This window comes from Dendropsophus ebraccatus, chromosome 4, assembly GCF_027789765.1.
Source record: "Dendropsophus ebraccatus isolate aDenEbr1 chromosome 4, aDenEbr1.pat, whole genome shotgun sequence".
Classification (NCBI taxonomy): domain Eukaryota; kingdom Metazoa; phylum Chordata; class Amphibia; order Anura; family Hylidae; genus Dendropsophus; species Dendropsophus ebraccatus.
This window is the reverse complement of record NC_091457.1, coordinates 79,966,254-79,984,172: the sequence shown is the minus strand read 5'-3', so window position 1 is coordinate 79,984,172 and position 17,919 is coordinate 79,966,254. Positions and strand designations below refer to the sequence as shown.

The 17,919-nt window shown below is 48.3% G+C and overlaps 1 protein-coding gene across 4 annotated transcripts in view; it reads left to right on the top strand.

Annotated features, from left to right (window-relative positions):
* Window positions 1-19: 19 nt before the first annotated feature.
* DHX38 (DEAH-box helicase 38) overlaps window positions 20-17,919 on the top strand; it is a 34,171-nt gene continuing 16,271 nt past the window's right edge. The window contains exons 1-5 of one of the 4 annotated variants that reach the window (XM_069966128.1): window positions 20-66; window positions 1,039-1,092; window positions 4,364-4,734; window positions 17,149-17,312; window positions 17,631-17,744. In XM_069966128.1, the coding sequence (XP_069822229.1) occupies window positions 4,436-4,734; window positions 17,149-17,312; window positions 17,631-17,744 (577 nt within the window). In that variant the 5' untranslated portion in view covers window positions 20-66; window positions 1,039-1,092; window positions 4,364-4,435. Of the gene's footprint in view, window positions 72-1,038; window positions 1,097-4,363; window positions 4,735-17,148; window positions 17,313-17,630; window positions 17,745-17,919 lie in introns of all 4 variants that reach the window. The other 3 variants (XM_069966126.1, XM_069966127.1, XM_069966129.1) reach the window with 3 other exon arrangements.

The following is a 17,919-nucleotide window of genomic DNA, read 5'->3' as shown; positions in this document are numbered from 1 at the left end:
TAAAGTATGTTGAAAAAAAAAAAAACGGTAAGAATTCTGGGATGATGGCGGCGCCCACGGTCTGAGGTAATGTAAGTGGAAGTGTCTGGCTCCGGTTTCCGTGTAGAAAACCGGAGTTGGCTGTGTATTACACCTGAGAGGTTGGTGTGGGGCAGTGCTCTACCGTGTGGTGTCTGATGGGGGGGTTCCTGAGGCGCTCAGTTATGTATATGGGGCTGTGTCCTATATTGTTGCTGCTTGCCCACGGTCCCGTCATATGGAGCTGCTATACGGTGTATGAGAAGCTTCAGACTTGGGGGGGCAGTTGTGGAAAAGAAAGCAGCTTGGTGGTTGCTATGGGTAACGCTAACAACTCTGTGCCCCCCCCCCCCTATGCATCCATTGTATATGTGAGAGTGAGGTGATATGAGCCATGTTATGGCTGCTGCACATCATGTGACCATTACAGCACACTTACACTGCAGCAGTGGTTGTCACCTTGTGTCACACAAACCATATCCATAGCTTTCTGGTAACTACAGCCTGCCCCTTATTCTTACAGGAGGAAACCCGTCAGTGTGATCTATGGGAGGTCATACATGTGTAATTAGTAGTTCTATACTACAGTATACTTATTATTTTCTTGGACCATTATTCATTTCCTAAGTGAAATTTCTCTGTCTGGAGAGCAAGCTCCTTTGCAGAGAGTTATGTTCTGATGGGCCTTTCATACAGGGGGATTAATGGCTGACCGGCCTATTATCTCAGCCACCTAAAAGACTCAAACCCATGTACCCAGCTGATCCCTGGCAGTAACCAAAAGCTTATGTCTTAAGTGCTAGAAAGCTATATGAAGTAAATAAAAAAGCTATGCCCAGATTCTTGGTGAGAAGCCCCCATCTATCTATTAGCTTATTTACGCCCGTTTTCTGCTGAGAGCTCCAATTTAAGGATTTTTGTGGACACCCCCCCCCCCCCCCCCCCCCCCCCCCCCCCCCCCCCCCCAAAACAAACAAAAATGCACATCTAAACTTTTTGTTTTCTTTTATACTTTGACAGTGATCCATAAAACGCATCCCAAGTGAGGAAAACGCCTCAAACAAAGAAAGCATTGTAGGTATGGTGTTATATATTTCCATGTTAATACTCGCCAAACGTCTGACCGCAGTGTATTTTCAGAAAAAATACCGTTGTGTTCTTGATGGTATTTTTCGTCTTTTTCTTTTCTAAAAGAAACACAAGAATTATTAAACTGTATAAAATAAATTGGTGTAAATTGTCCAGAGCAACAAATCACACTTCTGTACACCATTTCTATTTTACGCACTTTGATAAATCTGAACCCATGTGTGAAACCACTCTGGACACATGGCTGCTGTGTGGGTATTCGGATGAATTTCCCTATGGTGGGACTATTAAAGGATTATCTTATCGTATTTGCACTCTAAAGCAGTGATGTTCCATTTTTTTACACAGGGAAACATATATTTTTTCTCTTTACGCCTAATTCCTTAGTGCCTGACAATAATTGCTGTTGTTGAATGCACTTGGCAACCTCTTCAATTTGACTCAATGCTTTTGATCTGTCAAGTAACAGACTGTCAGGCCCTGTTATTGGAGGTGATTTCACACATATTCACTCTGTAATATCTGTAAAATGCCCTTCCCCATTGTGGATTCACGGTTACAGATATATCAGAACTAGAGATGAGCGAACCTGGAGCATGCTCGAGTCAATCCGAACCCGAACTTTCGGCATTTGATTAGCGGTGGCTGCTGAACTTGGATAAAGCCCTAAGGCTATGTGGAAATCATGGATATAGTCATTGGCTGTATCCATGTGACAACCTTAGAGCTTTATCCAAGTTCAGCAGCCCCAGCTAATCAAATACCGAGCGTTCGGGTTCGGATCGACTCAAACTCGAACACTGTTCTCTCATCTCTAATCAGAACCTTTATCTGCATTTGCTTGCATGGTAATCCAGACTCTTTAATAAAAGGTTCTATTTTTTTTGGCGGGGTGGGGGGGGGGAGGGTCAAGAAAAAAAAAAAGACCTGCCATATAGTTCGGATTCTGTAGTTTTTTCGACCCCTTCACAAGTGAATGGTCTGTGATTGTGGGTGGCTCACTGATTCTGATCAGTGGACTGCCTGTAGTCATGGATCATGTACTAGAAGGCCAAATACAGATGTCTGTAAAGGACCATATGGTACCAGCCATGTGGATGAAGAACTCTCATTAACATGCTGCAGAATGTTTATGGGTGGAAATTGTCTGTTGGTGAAGGTTTTTAATTCACCATATGACGTATCTGTTGATTTTTGACATGGGTTTCACACTTTGTGATTTAGAGGAATGATATCCGCAACATGCTGATTCCTTGCAAATTTATTAACCATAGGTTTCACGGCAGAAAAATCTGCTTAACAATGAGCCATTTTGTGTGTTCAATAGATCATGGCCTCCATGGTTTAATCCACTTTTTAAATGAAAATAAAAAAGACATAGGTATCTTCTGAATTGCTTTCATTGATATCTATGAAAAGCAGGGCTGAGGAATCGGAGTCAAAGCTAGTTTTGGCTGAAGTTGGGGGAAAAAAAAAATCTTTCCAAATTTTATAATTGAGTTTTCATATGGATTTTATAAATGTTCCTCATCAATATAGTTGATGATCTATCAATCTAAGCCCTTTATTTATAACAACAGAAATGCACTTTCGCCCATACATTTAGTTTCCCCCATATATTAGTAATAAAGCACTGTCCCTATTAGATAAGGGTGGTCGGGGAATATATTAGTGATAGGACACTGTCCCTATTAGATAATTGTTGTCGGGGAATATATTAGTGATAGGACACTGGCCCTATTAGAAAAGGGTGGTCGGGGAAAAGTTGTCGGTCACTATTTGGCAGTTTGTTTCTGAGCTGGAAGAGTCCATTGTGTGGAAGGAGATCTGTGCTGTTCTCTTCCTGGATGCTGGATGACTGTATATGAGCAGCAGTGTAATATGAAGATATCTTGTGTAATATAGAGGAGGAGAAGACATAAGTAGTATAGCAAGAACCTCTGTCCTCAGTGTGGTTTTTTCTTTGCGAGAAGACTGTATTTTTCTTCAGTGTACTGCAGCTGTATGTTTGTGCTATGGCTTGAGCAGGCTGGGTGTTTGTGCTATGGCTGCAGCAGGCTGAGTGTTTGTGCTATGGCTGCAGCAGGCTGGGTGTGTGTGTATGCTATAGCTGCAGCAGGCTTGGTGTGTGTGTGTGTGTGTGCGCTATGGCTGCAGAAGGCTGGGTGTTTATGCTATGGCTGCAGCAGACTGCATGTGGGTGATATGGCTGCAGCAGACTGCGCGTGTGTGCGCATGCGCACTATGGCTGCAGCAGGCTGTGCATGTGGGTGCATGCGCACTATGGCTGCTGCAGGCTGTGTGTGTATGCATGCTATGGCTGCAGCAGGCTGCACGTGTGTGCGCTATGGCTGCAGCAGGCTGCACGTGTGTGCGCTATGGCTGCAGCAGGCTGCGCGTGTGTGCGCTATGGCTGCAGCAGGCTGGGTGCGTGCGTGCTGTGGCTGCAGCAGGCTGGGCGCGTGCGTGCTGTGGCTGCAGCAGGCTGGGTGCGTGCGCGCTGTGGCTGCAGCAGGCTGGGTGCGTGCGTGCTGTGGCTGCAGCAGGCTGGGTGCGTGCGTGCTGTGGCTGCAGCAGGCTGGGTGCGTGCGTGCTGTGGCTGCAGCAGGCTGGGTGCGTGCGTGCTGTGGCTGCAGCAGGCTGGGTGCGTGCGGGCTGTGGCTGCAGCAGGCTGGGTGCGTGCGTGCTGTCGCTGCAGCAGGCTGGGTGCGTGCGTGCTGTGGCTGCAGCAGGCTGGGTGCGTGCGTGTTGTGGCTGCAGCAGGCTGGGTGCGTGCGTGTTGTGGCTGCAGCAGGCTGGGTGCGTGCGTGTTGTGGCTGCAGCAGGCTGGGTGCGTGCGTGTTGTGGCTGCAGCAGGCTGGGTGCGTGCGTGTTGTGGCTGCAGCAGGCTGGGTGCGTGCGTGCGTGTTATGGCTGCAGCAGGCTGCGTGAACTATTTCAGGTTAACGATAAACAATCTTGTTTGCCTTTGTTTATCGTTAAAAATCGCTCCTTGTAATAGGACCCTTAAGTTTCCTGGTGTGTGACTGGCCTTTATGAAGGAGCTGGAGTCGGTTGTGATAAAATTCAGGAGTTAGAGTTGCGGCTTACCGACTCCACAGCCATGATCAAAAGGTGATATTAGCTCAGTTGGCTGTCAGGGGGCCCTGATGTGTATAAGTTGTCTGCTTTTTGAGAATGGAAAATATTATGGATTACGTGTATATTAGCTTGTAAATGAATATGTATCAATTGTAATGAACTTGAATCCTTTCAGAAACCACTAAAAATAGATTCCTGTATGCTGACACCTTACACATTCTAACGGAGGCGCTGTGCCAAAAGAAACATGGAGGATGATGCATCTCTTCACAGACTGGAGGGCACCGACCCCTCTGACCAAGAAGGAGGGTTAGTGGTAAAGAAGAAGAGCTCAAGTGCTGAGCAGCACGTGTTTAAAGCACCTGCGCCTCGCTCCTCATTGTTGGGCTTGGATCTGTTGGCTGCCCAGAAAAGAAAAGAGAGAGAAGAAAAGGAGAGACAGGAAGGTGACAAAAAGGCAAAAGTGGGCTCTAGAGACTGGGAAGAAAAGGACAAGCCCTCTGAGGGGTCTGGGGACAGGATTAGTCGGGGGAGTCATGGAGACAGGTAAGTGCACATTCTGTTGGTCTTCAGTGTTGTAGGTTAGGCTATGCTCTGTAAAGTAATCTTGGTTTGCATACTATGGCTTGCAGCCAAATACTATGGTATTCCAATCTCAGATGCATTGATTTCAATAGCACTAACATAGTCTGTATTTCAAAGCATATAAAAAATTTTTTCCATAGCATCGCTCTTCACAACATCCTATGAAAGGATGAAGCGCCCATAATGTTGCAGGGACAAAAAAATGGTTAAAAAGACCCCTCTTCATCACACCTCAGTATTTCAAGTTCCTACCGGAATGAGTTAGCGAGGCTGTGCCCCGTATAGTGAAGATTCACATGTTATGTTAAAGGGGAACCAGCTTACAGTCGTGCTGATATTGCTCCCAGACGCACTACATAGCGATCATACACTACTAAAGGCCCTCTCTGCCTTCCAGTGACCCCTGTAGAGTGTGCTGACAGGCAGAGAGCCGTTAATAGTTATGGGCTGGACACACTAGTTTGCGCCGGGAAAAGACTGTTTTTTGTCGAAATCTGTATTTAGTGCAGCTGGGAGCTATATCAGTTCCCGTTGGGATATATATTGGTTACCTTTTTTTTGTTACCGGCTATTTACACTGTCTGTAGTTCTATGGATTTACCGTCCGTCCCGGAAAAAAATAGGCGTCATTGCGACCCAAAATTACCCATAGAAAGGAACTTTTGTGGAAAAGCAAAAAATGTGGATCGCCTTGAAGAGGCACTATTGCATAGGGGTTGTGATCGCAAGCAGTCTTGTAATATACGGACGGGGAGAGAAAGGAGCTGCTGCACCTCACACCTATGACTGACACGAATGCCTTTCGGCTACATTTAAAAACCAACGCCAGGGTGTTGGTATATAATTTGATCAAACCATATTGCCTCATGTACAACGTGCAGGTCCCCTGGCCCACATGAGTCCCTACACTAAACCAACACCGTGTCGGTCAGCAACCACAAACACCGAAAAGTGAGCGCAAGCAGGAAAGGGAGGCCTCAAAATGGCCCTGCAACCCCACTGTCACAGGACCAAACCACAAGGCCCCCCCCCCCCCCAAACCCCGCAGGCACCGCCAGCAGAGAAAGCGGCCACCAAGCAACACAAGTGTGAACTCTATGTCCGTATTTTACTTTTCTGAGTGGCTAGCACTCCTCCTGGTAAGACCCATGTAACCCCAATTAGCAGGAAGCACCTGTGCACACATGGTAAGCTCCTCCTAGTTTTCCCATTCTACCGCTGGTGCAGTGGTGAGTAGTAAGACTTTTGTTGCTTGGTGGCTACTTTCTCCGTCAATGACGCCTGCTGGGTTTTAGGGGGTGCCCTTGGGGTTTGTCCTGTGACAGTAGGGTTGCAGGGCCCTTCCCTGCCCTCCCTATTTGCACTCTCTTTGTTGGGTTGGTGCTCACTGACTGACAGTGTTGATTAAGTGTAGGCCAGGGGACCTGCATGTGGTACATGAGGCAGTGTGGTTTTATCAAATTATATACCAACATCCTGGCGTTGGTTTTTAAATGTAGCTGAAAGGCATTAGTGTCAGCCATAGGTGTGCGGTGCAGCAGCTCCTTTCTCTCAATGTCCGTAGTTTTGTAATATAATTTATTTTTTAAAGTTTTTTTCTACGTTAAAATCATGACTATACATATGACCACTAGGCGTCTCTCTTCATTGCGCAGGCATATAGCTACTGTCCGTCCACATTCAGTAGCAGAGAATCCTGAGGGTGCTCGCATTGTATAGCAACAAATGTAGAAGCAGCTCCAACCACCCACCACTCCAGGTGCACGGAGGGTTCATGTCCACAAACCGTCAAATATAAGAGAAAGGACCAAGCACTGATTGGAGTAGAAAAAAAACCTTCAGTCTTCATTCAGAATTTTACACCGGATGTAAAAACGACATCAAAGCATAATGTTTTTGCGTTTCGGCTATTCGCATTGTTCACAACATAAACTCTGTTGGTGACAGCCTCTTTTTAAGGAGGAGACTCGCTCATTCATAATCACATGACAATAATTACACCAATTGTTTACACATGTACAAAACTGGTGTAATTGTAGTCATGTGACTATGAATGAGTGAGCCTCCTCCTTAAAAGGAGGTAGTCACCAACAGAATAAAGGTTTTGAACAAGGTGAATAGGCAGAACATGTAAACGTTATGCTTTGATGCGATTTTTATGTCCAGTGTGAAATATTTTAATAAAGGCTCCTTTATTTTATGCTTGCATTGTATGGTCAGCTCTCCCATCACACAACACTGAAACCTCTAACCACATAGTTACATATTACTGACTGAATTTTTGCATAGAAAAGAGCATTGTCTCCTGGTAACTGTGAAGAGTTGATAATATAATTAGCCTAAATTAATTGCCCTCAGTTGATATACAGACTGCATGATGGACAGGTGTCTTTCCTTGCGTGAGCGTGTTAACGGAAAAAAACAAATATCGGCACAAAGGCCGCATTGACCACAGTTTTGGCATATGTATAATGTTGATTTAAACATAGAAAAATAAAGCAAGTATATTTAAAAAAAACTTTACAAGTACAAGAAAAATGGTAGTCTGCTCACATCCATAGATGGAATTGTGGCATAGATGTATATCTCAAGGAGGGTGCACAAGTCCATCGGTTTTTAGTTGTCATCCGCAAGATAAAATTTAGTAAAGGTGATGGTCTCAGCACTCCATAACCCATAAAAACAAAGGGGGAGATTTATCAAACTGGTGTAAAGTAGAATTGTCTTAGTTTCCCCTAGCAACTAATCAGATTCCACCTTTCATTTTCCAAAGAATCTGTGAGGAATAAAAGGTGGAATCTGATTGGTTGCTAGGGGCAACTAAGACGATTCTACTTTACACAAGTTTGATAAATCTCCCCCAGAAACTTCATTTCATATTACAAAAAAGGTTGGTGCAAAAAAGACCAACACATCTTACACAGACGCGCTTAAAGCCAATCTGTACTGGCTGACACCCACCCCAGACTGCCAATACGTTCTGTGGTCTTCACCATGCTGTGTACAGTCGGCCTTCCTCCTAGGACAGGTATTACGGTTAAAAGCAAGTTTTATTCCGGTGGAGAGTCAATACGGCAGGGCCTAGAGCATCCACGGGCACTAGGCGGAGTCGCAGACTAGGGTACTCAAGCCCCAGCAGCCCACATACCATATCCTCCCTTATATATCATGGATAACTTTGCACGATACTTGACGTAGCGAATTCTGCTTCTATTGTTCTATTGGTCATGACCCTCACTACTCTCTATTAAATAAGTGTGTGTATGTGTGTGTGCATATATATATAACAGCATATTCTGCTGTGATTCAATGTTGCACTTTTATATATCTGTTTAAACCGATGAAATCAGCTGCGTCAAATATGCAATAGATTAGGTATGAATGTGCCCTTAAAGAGAATCTGAGGTCAGTACCAGGTACACAGCTGTATCCTGGCATACAGGTGTGGGGGAGATATGAGACAGGTTCTTTAGTGCAGTGTAGACTTTTAAAATTCTCTTCATTATCAGTTGAAGTGTCAGACAGAACTGCTTCACCCGCAGCTGTCATGTTGTGGTGACGCTTCAGCTGGTTATGTAAAGGACAATTAGAAAAGTTTACACTGGTCCTGTCTATTATATCTCCACCGCACCTGTATGCTGAGATCTACAGTTATGTACCTGGTATGGTCCTCACAGATTCCCTTTAAAATTGTGCTCTAGCTGATTGGTCTGGCATGCAGCTACAGCTGTGTTAAGGGGTGTATGTATGGCCCTAGTGCAAATTTTAGCATGTATTAAAAAAAAAAATCATACAAATTTATAATATGTTAACAGAAGACAATTTTCTTTGCATGATGTTGCAAATCTCTAAATAAACGTCATAGGTACCAAATAACACAGAAAATCCAATATATAAAGCACAAATAATACTAATAATACCAGTGTATACAGAACCAATAATACCATGACCATTATCATCCCCATACAGTAACTGAATAATATCACTATACTGTTACCAAATGAAATCTGCTATATAAACAGTAATTAGAAAAAGCCCCCCTTTGTCCCTCCAAATAAGAAATGTATTTTTCTTTAGTATGGTCACATTCCTAACCATTTTCTTACAGCACAGTAACTGCGCCAGAATTGTTGTATTTTGTCAATCTGCCTCAGAAAACACAACAATCCAAAAATCATATTTTCTCGTGCGTCTTATTGGGGGACACAGACACCGTGGGTATAGGCTGCTGCCACTAGGAGGCTGACACTAAGAAAAAACAAAACAAGTCGGCCCCTCCCAGCAGGCTATACCCGCCCACTGGCACTGAGCTAATCCAGTTTAGCTTAGTGTCAGTAGGAGGCAGACGCAGGTCTGGTTACTCCAGACCAGTTTCTGCTTGTTTAGTTTTAAGATGTTTAATCCTTTTCTTCTACAGGTCTGGGGCACGGTGGGTCACTAAAGACTCGCCCTGATCCCCCCCTTATGCAACCAGGGCACAGACCCTAACTGGAAAGGGGCTGTTTACCCTAGGTTGCCACCGGCCGGACCCAGCGCCCAGGACACAGACTAGCCCTGCTGTCTGTTTGTTCCTCTATGCGGACTTGCTCCGCCAGCCCCTGCCCGCCCAGCCTTCCAAAGTTGCGCGCGGCAGCGCGGCATAGTGCCGGCAGAAGATTCATGGGACAGGTCAGCATCAGGGGTAAGTAAAGTTCCCCTGCTCTCCCTCTCCCTTCTGGGGTTCCCCGGTTCCTTTTCGCGGTCTGTCTGGGCCCTAGTCCCCGTCCCCCCCTTCCCAGGCACCTCCAGCTCCGTTCACTGCACCTTTTCCCTTCCCCGCTGCGTTCCGGTCCTCCTGCCGTCACCGCATGCGGGGGGGTCGGGAACTGGGATGCTGCTTTAGGTGCCGGTTGCGGGACTCCCCTTCTCTCTCTCCATGGCCGCGACTTCCGGGTCCGGCCGTAACTTCCGGTCCTCGCGGCCTCTTCTTCCCGCGCGCGCGCCGCCTCTTCTTCTCTGGTCCGTTTGAATTTCCCGCGCGCGGTCTTTCTCCCGCGCGGGCCGACGTCTGACGTCACTCCGCACGTGACGCGTCACTACGCTCGTGACGCGGTCTCCTGTTCAGCCCGTTCGGTGCGGCAGCCTGCGCAGCTCCATAGTCTTCAGGAGTCTTCAGTCCCGTGACTACAACCCTCAGTCTGTTCTTCCTGGCCAGTCTTCTGCTGTCCATCCTGCCTCTGCAGCCGTCCTGTGCCCTGCCGGACCTCTGCCTTTTTTTCACAGATTGATGCCTGGTAAGGTCTCTATGGGACTTTCTGCCATGTTTTGTTCTGTCTTTCTGAGTTTTTTCTCATTGTGTGTGTATTCTGTCATTCTGCAGGTGTCTGGTTTCTCCTCAGTTACAGTATTTATCTGCCTGTAGGAATACACTAGCTGGCTCTGTTTTTTCTTACTAATATATGTATATATATATTTAGTTTTTTTCATTATGTCTGACTCAAGATCTGAATCCACACGCCGCCAGCATCCTCCTCCTTCCTCTGTTACCTACTATTTCTGTACCTCTTGTAACACTAAATCTGCTTCCGGCCACTCTCAGCCTATCTGCGCTGCTTGTTCCATGCAGTCCTGTTCGTCTATGTCCCCTACTCAGGACCCCCCTCCGGAGTCTGAGGAGTCTGCCCCGGCCTGGGCGCGCTCTCTCTGCCAGTCAGTATCGCAGATGGCTCAGTTGTCTCAGTCTGTGGCAGCCGCCCTTGACCGCCTGTCTGCTTCTTCTTCAGCGCCCGCCCAATCACGCCCGGCAGCCGGTGGCGTACGGCCCGGCAGGAGCCGCTCCCACAAGCGTCCTCGCCATGCCTCTTCTCGCTCTTCCTCTGGCTCCCCTGGAACTAGTTTGGCCCCTACTCATATCTCCCCTAACAGGCGCTCCCATTCGCCTGGAGATCTGTCGGATTCAGAGTCGGTTTCCAACTCGGATCCTGAGGATGTTTCTCCCGCGGTTTCCACTGTGGACAGCCTGGTGGCCGCAGTCCGCGATACCTTCCAGTTGAAGGATTCTCCGGACCCCTCGCCTGCTGATGAGGTGTTTTTCCATAGAAGCGGGCACCGTGTCCGCAGCACTTTCCCCAGTCACAAAGAGTTTGATGACCTGTTTTCCAAATTTTGGAAGTCCCCAGACAAGCGTTTCTCAAAGCCTAAACACTTGTCGGTCCTTTACCCTTTCCCCGAGGACCTCGTGTCTCGCTGGTCAGGTCCACCTTCTGTGGATCCTCCGATTTCTCGGTTGACCAAGGTCACGACTCTTCCGCTGGACAATGCGTCGTCGCTTAAGGATTCCACTGACAGACGCACCGAGTCCTTAGCTAAGTCAGCTTTTGAGGCCTCTGGCTCATCTCTCCTTCCCACCCTTGCTTCCACTTGGGTGTCTAAGTCCATTTCAATGTGGGCTAAGCAACTGAAGGACGGCATTACTTCTGGCGTATCGGCTGAGGACTTGGCCGACCTCGCCCAACAGATTCAGGACGCAGCTCAGTACCTCTGCTCGGCTTCTCTGGACGCTGCAGCCTGTTCGGCTTTTGCGTCGGCCAATATTGTAGCTATTCGCCGGTCCTTGTGGCTTCGTGAGTGGCGGGCTGACAACGCTTCCAAGCGGTCTCTCACCAGTCTGCCTTTTGCGGGCTCTCGTCTCTTTGGGAAACGCCTGGATGACATTATTTCTGATGCCACAGGGGGGAAGAGTACTAATCTTCCCCAGCAACGGCCCAAGCGTCAGGATTCCCGTCGCAAACCAGGCTCCTTTCGTTCCTTTCGGTCGCTTCCGTCGACTCGCTCCGGGAAGACTGCGGCTCCTCAGAACAAACGATCCGGTTTCTCCAAAAACCGTTCTTCCTGGCAGGCGCGATCTGCCGCCTCCCGCCCCCCCTTTAAGCCTGGCACCTCCAAGCCCTCCTCCTCCTGAAGGTTTTCCCCCACCCGGATCTCCTCAGGTGGGCGGCCGTCTCCTGTTGTTCCAAGAGGTCTGGCTTGCTCATGTTCAGGACGCCTGGGTGCGAGAACTAATCTCACAGGGCTACAAGATCGAGTTCATTTCCGTTCCCCGCGATCGTTTTTTCCTTTCTCGTCCCCCCAGGTCCCCTGCCCTGGCGGCCGGTTTTTTCCAGGCCATCCCTTCGCTCCTCGCGAAGGGAGTGATTGTTCGCGTTCCTACTCTTCAGCGGTTCCGCGGGTTCTATTCAAACCTATTCGTGGTTCCGAAGAAGGACGGTTCGGTACGTCCGATTCTAGACCTCAAGCGTCTGAATCGTCACGTCCGACTATCTCACTTCCGGATGGAGTCCCTGCGTTCTGTGATCGCATCTCTGGAGCCAGGCGAGTTCCTTTCTTCGGTGGATATTCAGGACGCGTATCTTCACGTGCCGATTTATCCTCCTCACCAACGTTTCCTGCGTTTTGCAGTAGGGGAAGAGCATTATCAGTTCGTGGCTCTCCCGTTCGGCCTGGCTTCGGCGCTGCGGGTTTTCACGAAAACCATGGCGGCTGTCATGGCTCTTCTTCGGGCTCGAGGTGTCTCAGTAACCCCTTACTTGGACGACATACTCGTCAAAGCTCCATCCAAGGACCAGAATTTAGAGAGCCTCCATATCACCCTGGATACGCTCTCTCGCTTCGGTTGGCTGCTCAACCGTTCCAAGTCCTCCCTGGTCCCGGCCCAGTCCATCGTTTTTCTGGGAATGCGTTTGGATTCAGTACAGGCCCGCGTTTTCCTTCCAGAGGACAAGTTGCAGTCCCTTCAGACCAATATCAGAGCTCTTTGCAGCCACCGCCCTGTGTCCATACGTTCCTGTATGAGGGTTCTGGGGAAGATGGTGGCGTCTATGGAGGCGATCCCTTTTGCCCAGTTTCATTCCCGCCCCCTGCAGCTCTTCCTGCTGTCACGGTGGGACAGGTCACTCCCCTCTCTAGATCGGAGGGTGAAACTACCGGCTCGCCTCCGCCAAGACCTTCAGTGGTGGTTGCGGTCTCCGAGCCTCTCTCTGGGGCGCTCCTTCCTTCCCGTTCATTGGCAGATTGTGACCACCGATGCCAGCCTGCGAGGCTGGGGAGGGGTTTGGAACGATCTGACGGTTCAGGGAACCTGGTCGGCCAAGGAAGCTTGCCTCCCCATCAACATCCTCGAGCTGCGGGCGATTCGTCTCTCCCTTCTGCACTGGCAGACACAGCTCCACGGTCTCCCCGTTCGGGTGCAGACAGACAACGCCACTGCAGTGGCTTATGTGAATCATCAAGGCGGGACCCGCAGCAAGACCGCCATGATGGAAGTGGCGCTGATCCTCTCCTGGGCGGAGGAAACCGTGCTTGCCTTGTCCGCTGTTCACATTCCGGGTGTGGACAATTGGATGGCCGACTATCTGAGTCGTGCACGGGTGGATCCAGGGGAATGGACCCTGCATCCCGAGGTGTTCTCCCAGATCTGTCGCAGGTGGGGGACACCGGATGTGGATCTGATGGCGTCTCGCTTCAACCACAGACTGCCGAGGTTCGTCTGCCGGACGAGGGACCCTCTAGCTCTGGCCTCGGACGCCTTGGTGATTCCCTGGCGTCGGTTCAGCCTCCCTTACATCTTTCCTCCTCTCCCGCTTCTGCCGCGGGTGGTGAGAAAGATAAAGTCGGAAGGACTTCCGGTAATCCTCGTGGCCCCGGACTGGCCACGGCGCGCCTGGTACACGGATATCGTGAACCTCGCCGCCGACGTCCCCTGGCGTCTACCAGACCGGCCGGATCTTCTCACTCAAGGTCCGCTCTGCCACCCGCGTTTAGCCACGCTACGTTTGACGGCGTGGCTGTTGAAACCTGGATTCTGAAATCACGCGGTTTCTCTGATGCGGTCATTAGGACCATGATCAGGGCCCGGAAGCCTGCATCGGCAAGGATTTATTATCGTTGTTGGAGGGCCTTCCTCCGTCATTGTGAGGCCTGTTCTGCGCCTCCACTTCCCTTTTCTCTGGCGCAACTCCTGGCCTTCCTCCAGGCAGGTCTGGACGCAGGCTTAGCCCTGAGCTCTCTTAAGGGCCAGGTTTCTGCCCTTTCAGTTTTTTTCCAGAGACCATTGGCGTCAGTTCCTCAAGTCAGGACTTTTCTCCAAGGAGTGGCGCGCATTGCACCTCCTTATCGGCACCCAGTTCCCCCGTGGGATCTGAATCTCGTCCTGGATGCTTTGCAGTCTCCACCGTTTGAGCCCCTCCGGGAGGTGCCTTTGGCCATCTTGTCCTTTAAGGTGGCTTTCCTGGTGGCGGTTACGTCTGTCCGGAGGATTTCGGAATTGGCAGCCCTTTCTTGCCGTCCTCCCCTGCTGGTGTTGCACCAGGACAAGGCGGTACTTAGGCCCGTGGCTTCTTTTCAGCCCAAGGTGGTTTCACCTTTCCACCTCAACGAAGATATTGTTCTTCCCTCTTTCTGTCCGGCCCCCTCTCATCCAAGGGAGCGCGCGCTCCACAAGCTGGATGTGGTTCGCGCCCTGCGCATCTATCTCTCCAGGACAAAGTCTCTCCGACACTCGGACTCACTCTTTGTCATCCCTGAGGGTCCTCGAAAGGGGTCAGCAGCGTCTAAGGCGACCCTGGCCCGCTGGGTCCGCTCCGCCATCGCTCAGGCTTACCGGAGTAAGGGTAAGTCGCCCCCGTTCCGGATTGCAGCTCACTCGACTCGTTCGGTTGGGGCTTCCTGGGCCATTCGTCATGGGGCCTCAGCTCTTCAACTCTGCAAGGCCGCCACGTGGTCCTCACTGCACACCTTTTCTAGGTTTTACCGTGTGGACACGTTTGCATCGGCCGATGCGAGTCTGGGCCGCATGGTCTTGCAGGCAGCAGTGGCTTCTTCCTCTTCTTAGCTCCACTCTGTCTCTTCCCACCCAAGGGACTGCTTTTGGACGTCCCACGGTGTCTGTGTCCCCCAATAAGACGCACGAGAAAGGAGGAGTTTTTACTCACCGTAAACTCTCTTTCTCGTAGTCTTCATTGGGGGACACAGCACCCACCCTCTGTTGTCTGATTAAGGTTGCCTGTTGGCCTGTGTTTTTCAGATTTTGAGTGTGGACTGTTTTTTTCTTTATGGTTGTTTCGGCTCCTCCTACTGCTTTTTCACTACTGAATTAGCTCAGTGCCAGTGGGCGGGTATAGCCTGCTGGGAGGGGCCGACTTGTTTTGTTTTTTCTTAGTGTCAGCCTCCTAGTGGCAGCAGCCTATACCCACGGTGTCTGTGTCCCCCAATGAAGACTACGAGAAAGAGAGTTTACGGTGAGTAAAAACTCCTCCTATTAAAAACTATGCACTTTCCTGCAAAACATGGGCCCAAACCAGAGAAAAAGAATGCTGTGGATCTTGGAATGTGAGGGCAGTGGTACAAAAGAAACAATGTTTAAAAAAAAAAAACAAAGTACTGTAGTAAAACGTGAATTATTTAAAAAAAAGCTATAAATTAGGTCTTACTGTGATTGTAGTAAACTAGATGATTACCAATATACCATTTTATATACAGGGCACTTATCACCATACAGTGACTAGGTAATACTGTTACCGAATAATATCCACTATATAAACACCACTATTCTCCCAAAGCAGTGGTCATATAGCGGTGGATCCAGCTGTATACTGGTTCTGCAGACTTTATTTAGAGTGCAGTTATATCTAATGACTCCAGGAGACGTCTTCTCTGTAGGAATTTCTAGTGATGTGTGTTCACTTGTTCTTTTCTTCTCCATTTGGCTATCGTAAAGATTTCTCCTGCTGAGACGGCCAGACAAACCTTTAAGGCTCCTTGCTCCAAAATCTTCCCCTCCCTATATAAAGTTCCCATCTGTATTGCTTCACACAGTAACAGTCCCCCCATATAAGCAGTTATGCCCAATATGTGCCTCAAAATAGTAATAAGGCTGCTCTGTGTCTCCTCTGTGCCCACATACAGTACAGACCCTCTCTGTGTCCTTATAAAGTATAGACAAAAAAAACTAAGTGCAACAGCAACATGCCAGTGCTTACCGTACATGCTCCCCCTGATGTACACACGATAAAAACCTGCTCTATAGATATTAAAAAAATTTTTTTTACATTTTTTAAATTCTTTATTTTGTGGACATACGGAGGTGACGTGGCCACATGCCATCATTCCTCTCAATATAGACATAAATATTCAAACATAAACATCAACAAATCAGCATTCATTAAGCAAAACAGAAGAATAGTGGTCAAATAAACATACGCCAAATGAGCCATACTAGGGCCATGATGCGCCCTCCCCCGTCATCCAACTAAGTTTTAACATAAAACGTCACCCAGCGAGGGTGTAACCAAAAGAACAAGGTGGCCGAGAGAGAGACCAAGAGAAGTAAGAGGCTACCTCCCTGTTTTTTTGCTCCCCCCCCCCCCATACAGTATAGTCCCTTATGTAGCTTCATATAGTATAGGCCCGTCTCTGTGCCTCCATATAATATAGGCCCACTTTGTGCCTTCATATAGTAAAGGGAACCCCCCTGTGGTACCCCCTCTTAGATAATCCCACTGTAGCAAATCCCCCCCACCCCTTATGCAAGTAATACCTCTGCAGAAACTGCAGCCTCCTTTCTGCATACCCTCCCCCAGCTACATCAACCGGAGAATCCTGTTAATGCATTGTGTAAAAAATTTAAACGCCTGACACAGTCCCCTGGCTGTGCCAGTCTGAAGGAGGCAGCCATAACATGCGTTTACCTGTCAGTCCAGATTAGATTTGTCAACCAGTTGGGATTGCTCTTTCAGCTATCAAGTCCTTCAGGCAGCTTCTTTCATAGTGCTGGCATGAAGGGTGAAGCAGATAGAAAAGGAATTATTCCTACCATTAGTTTTGTTTCCACTAATTATTTGCTGGTACCACCATAAATTCCCTCCCTTGTTATCTGGTGATGGGTTTATATTCAGCCTGTCTTCACAGTAGAAGGAGCATCCTCTGTCAAGAATGATTCCTTGAAGCTGAAATTTCTAATTTTGTTGACCTCTAACACACAAGCATCCATTGTATATGCTCTGGAAAGGGAGGAAACATAAGTACCTTTAGACTTTGGTGAATTTGAAATCATTGAATCTGGGTACATTATGGTATACAAGAATTTACCATCTTGCTGGGTTTGGCTTCATATACCACAAACATGGTTTTAGATGTTAATAAAGCCTTAGGGAATGTTCACTGAAAAAAAGGGGCGTAATTCGACAGCGGAACTCTATGCTGCGGAATCCCTTCTTGCTCAGTGTCAGACTGCATCTCTATGGGAGGGCTGGCACGCCTCCCCTTGGTGTGAATGTGCCCTTACTGTAGAATGTATAAAACAAATTTTAAACTTTGTAACAATGTTTTTTTTTTTTTCAGACATTACAGAACAGCCCGTGTGGAGACTCCTACTTATACTGGTGGAGTAAATGAGGAATTCTTGGCACGAAACCGCCAGAGAGAACGGGAGAGAAGAGAACATGGCGTCTATGCATCATCAAAGGATGACAGACGACGGAAGGAGCGCAGCAGCCGAGACAGGGGTAACCTGAAACTTCCAAAATGTGTTCAACCTTTTAAACTTTGGTTCAGTAACCCCAGCAGATCAGCGTTTCCTTTCCCTATTGAAACATAATTATCGATTGAGAGAACTCTTCCTGAATGTCTAGTTATTTTGTTTATGCAAAGCGGCCTAATTTGCTATGAGATTCGTCTCCCTGGCATGCTTGCATTAAGATGGATTAATAGGTCAAAGAGGACTGATGCCATACTGCCCCAAAATGAGCAGTATTATATTTTCACCAGTTTTTCCTAAACTTTCTCTGCCTTTTAGTAAATATAACTTGTATACCATTTTTCAGATGACCGAAGCCGCAGAAGCAGCAGGTCTGAGCGTGATAGATCAGAGCGGGATAGTGGATCAGAGCGGAGCTCACGGCGTAGTGAACCTGATAGTCCACGACACAAGCCCAGAGGTAAAGCATAATGCATGGATTGGTTTCTTCTCCTATTTTTGCGTGATCTGCTACTGTATTATTGAAGCAGTGCTCCTACTGTAATGTTGCTCAGGTTATGACGTCTTGTTTTTGGGCAGAGAAAATATCCTTCCATATCAAATGGTAGGCATAGGAGATACAGCACATTGGGGGG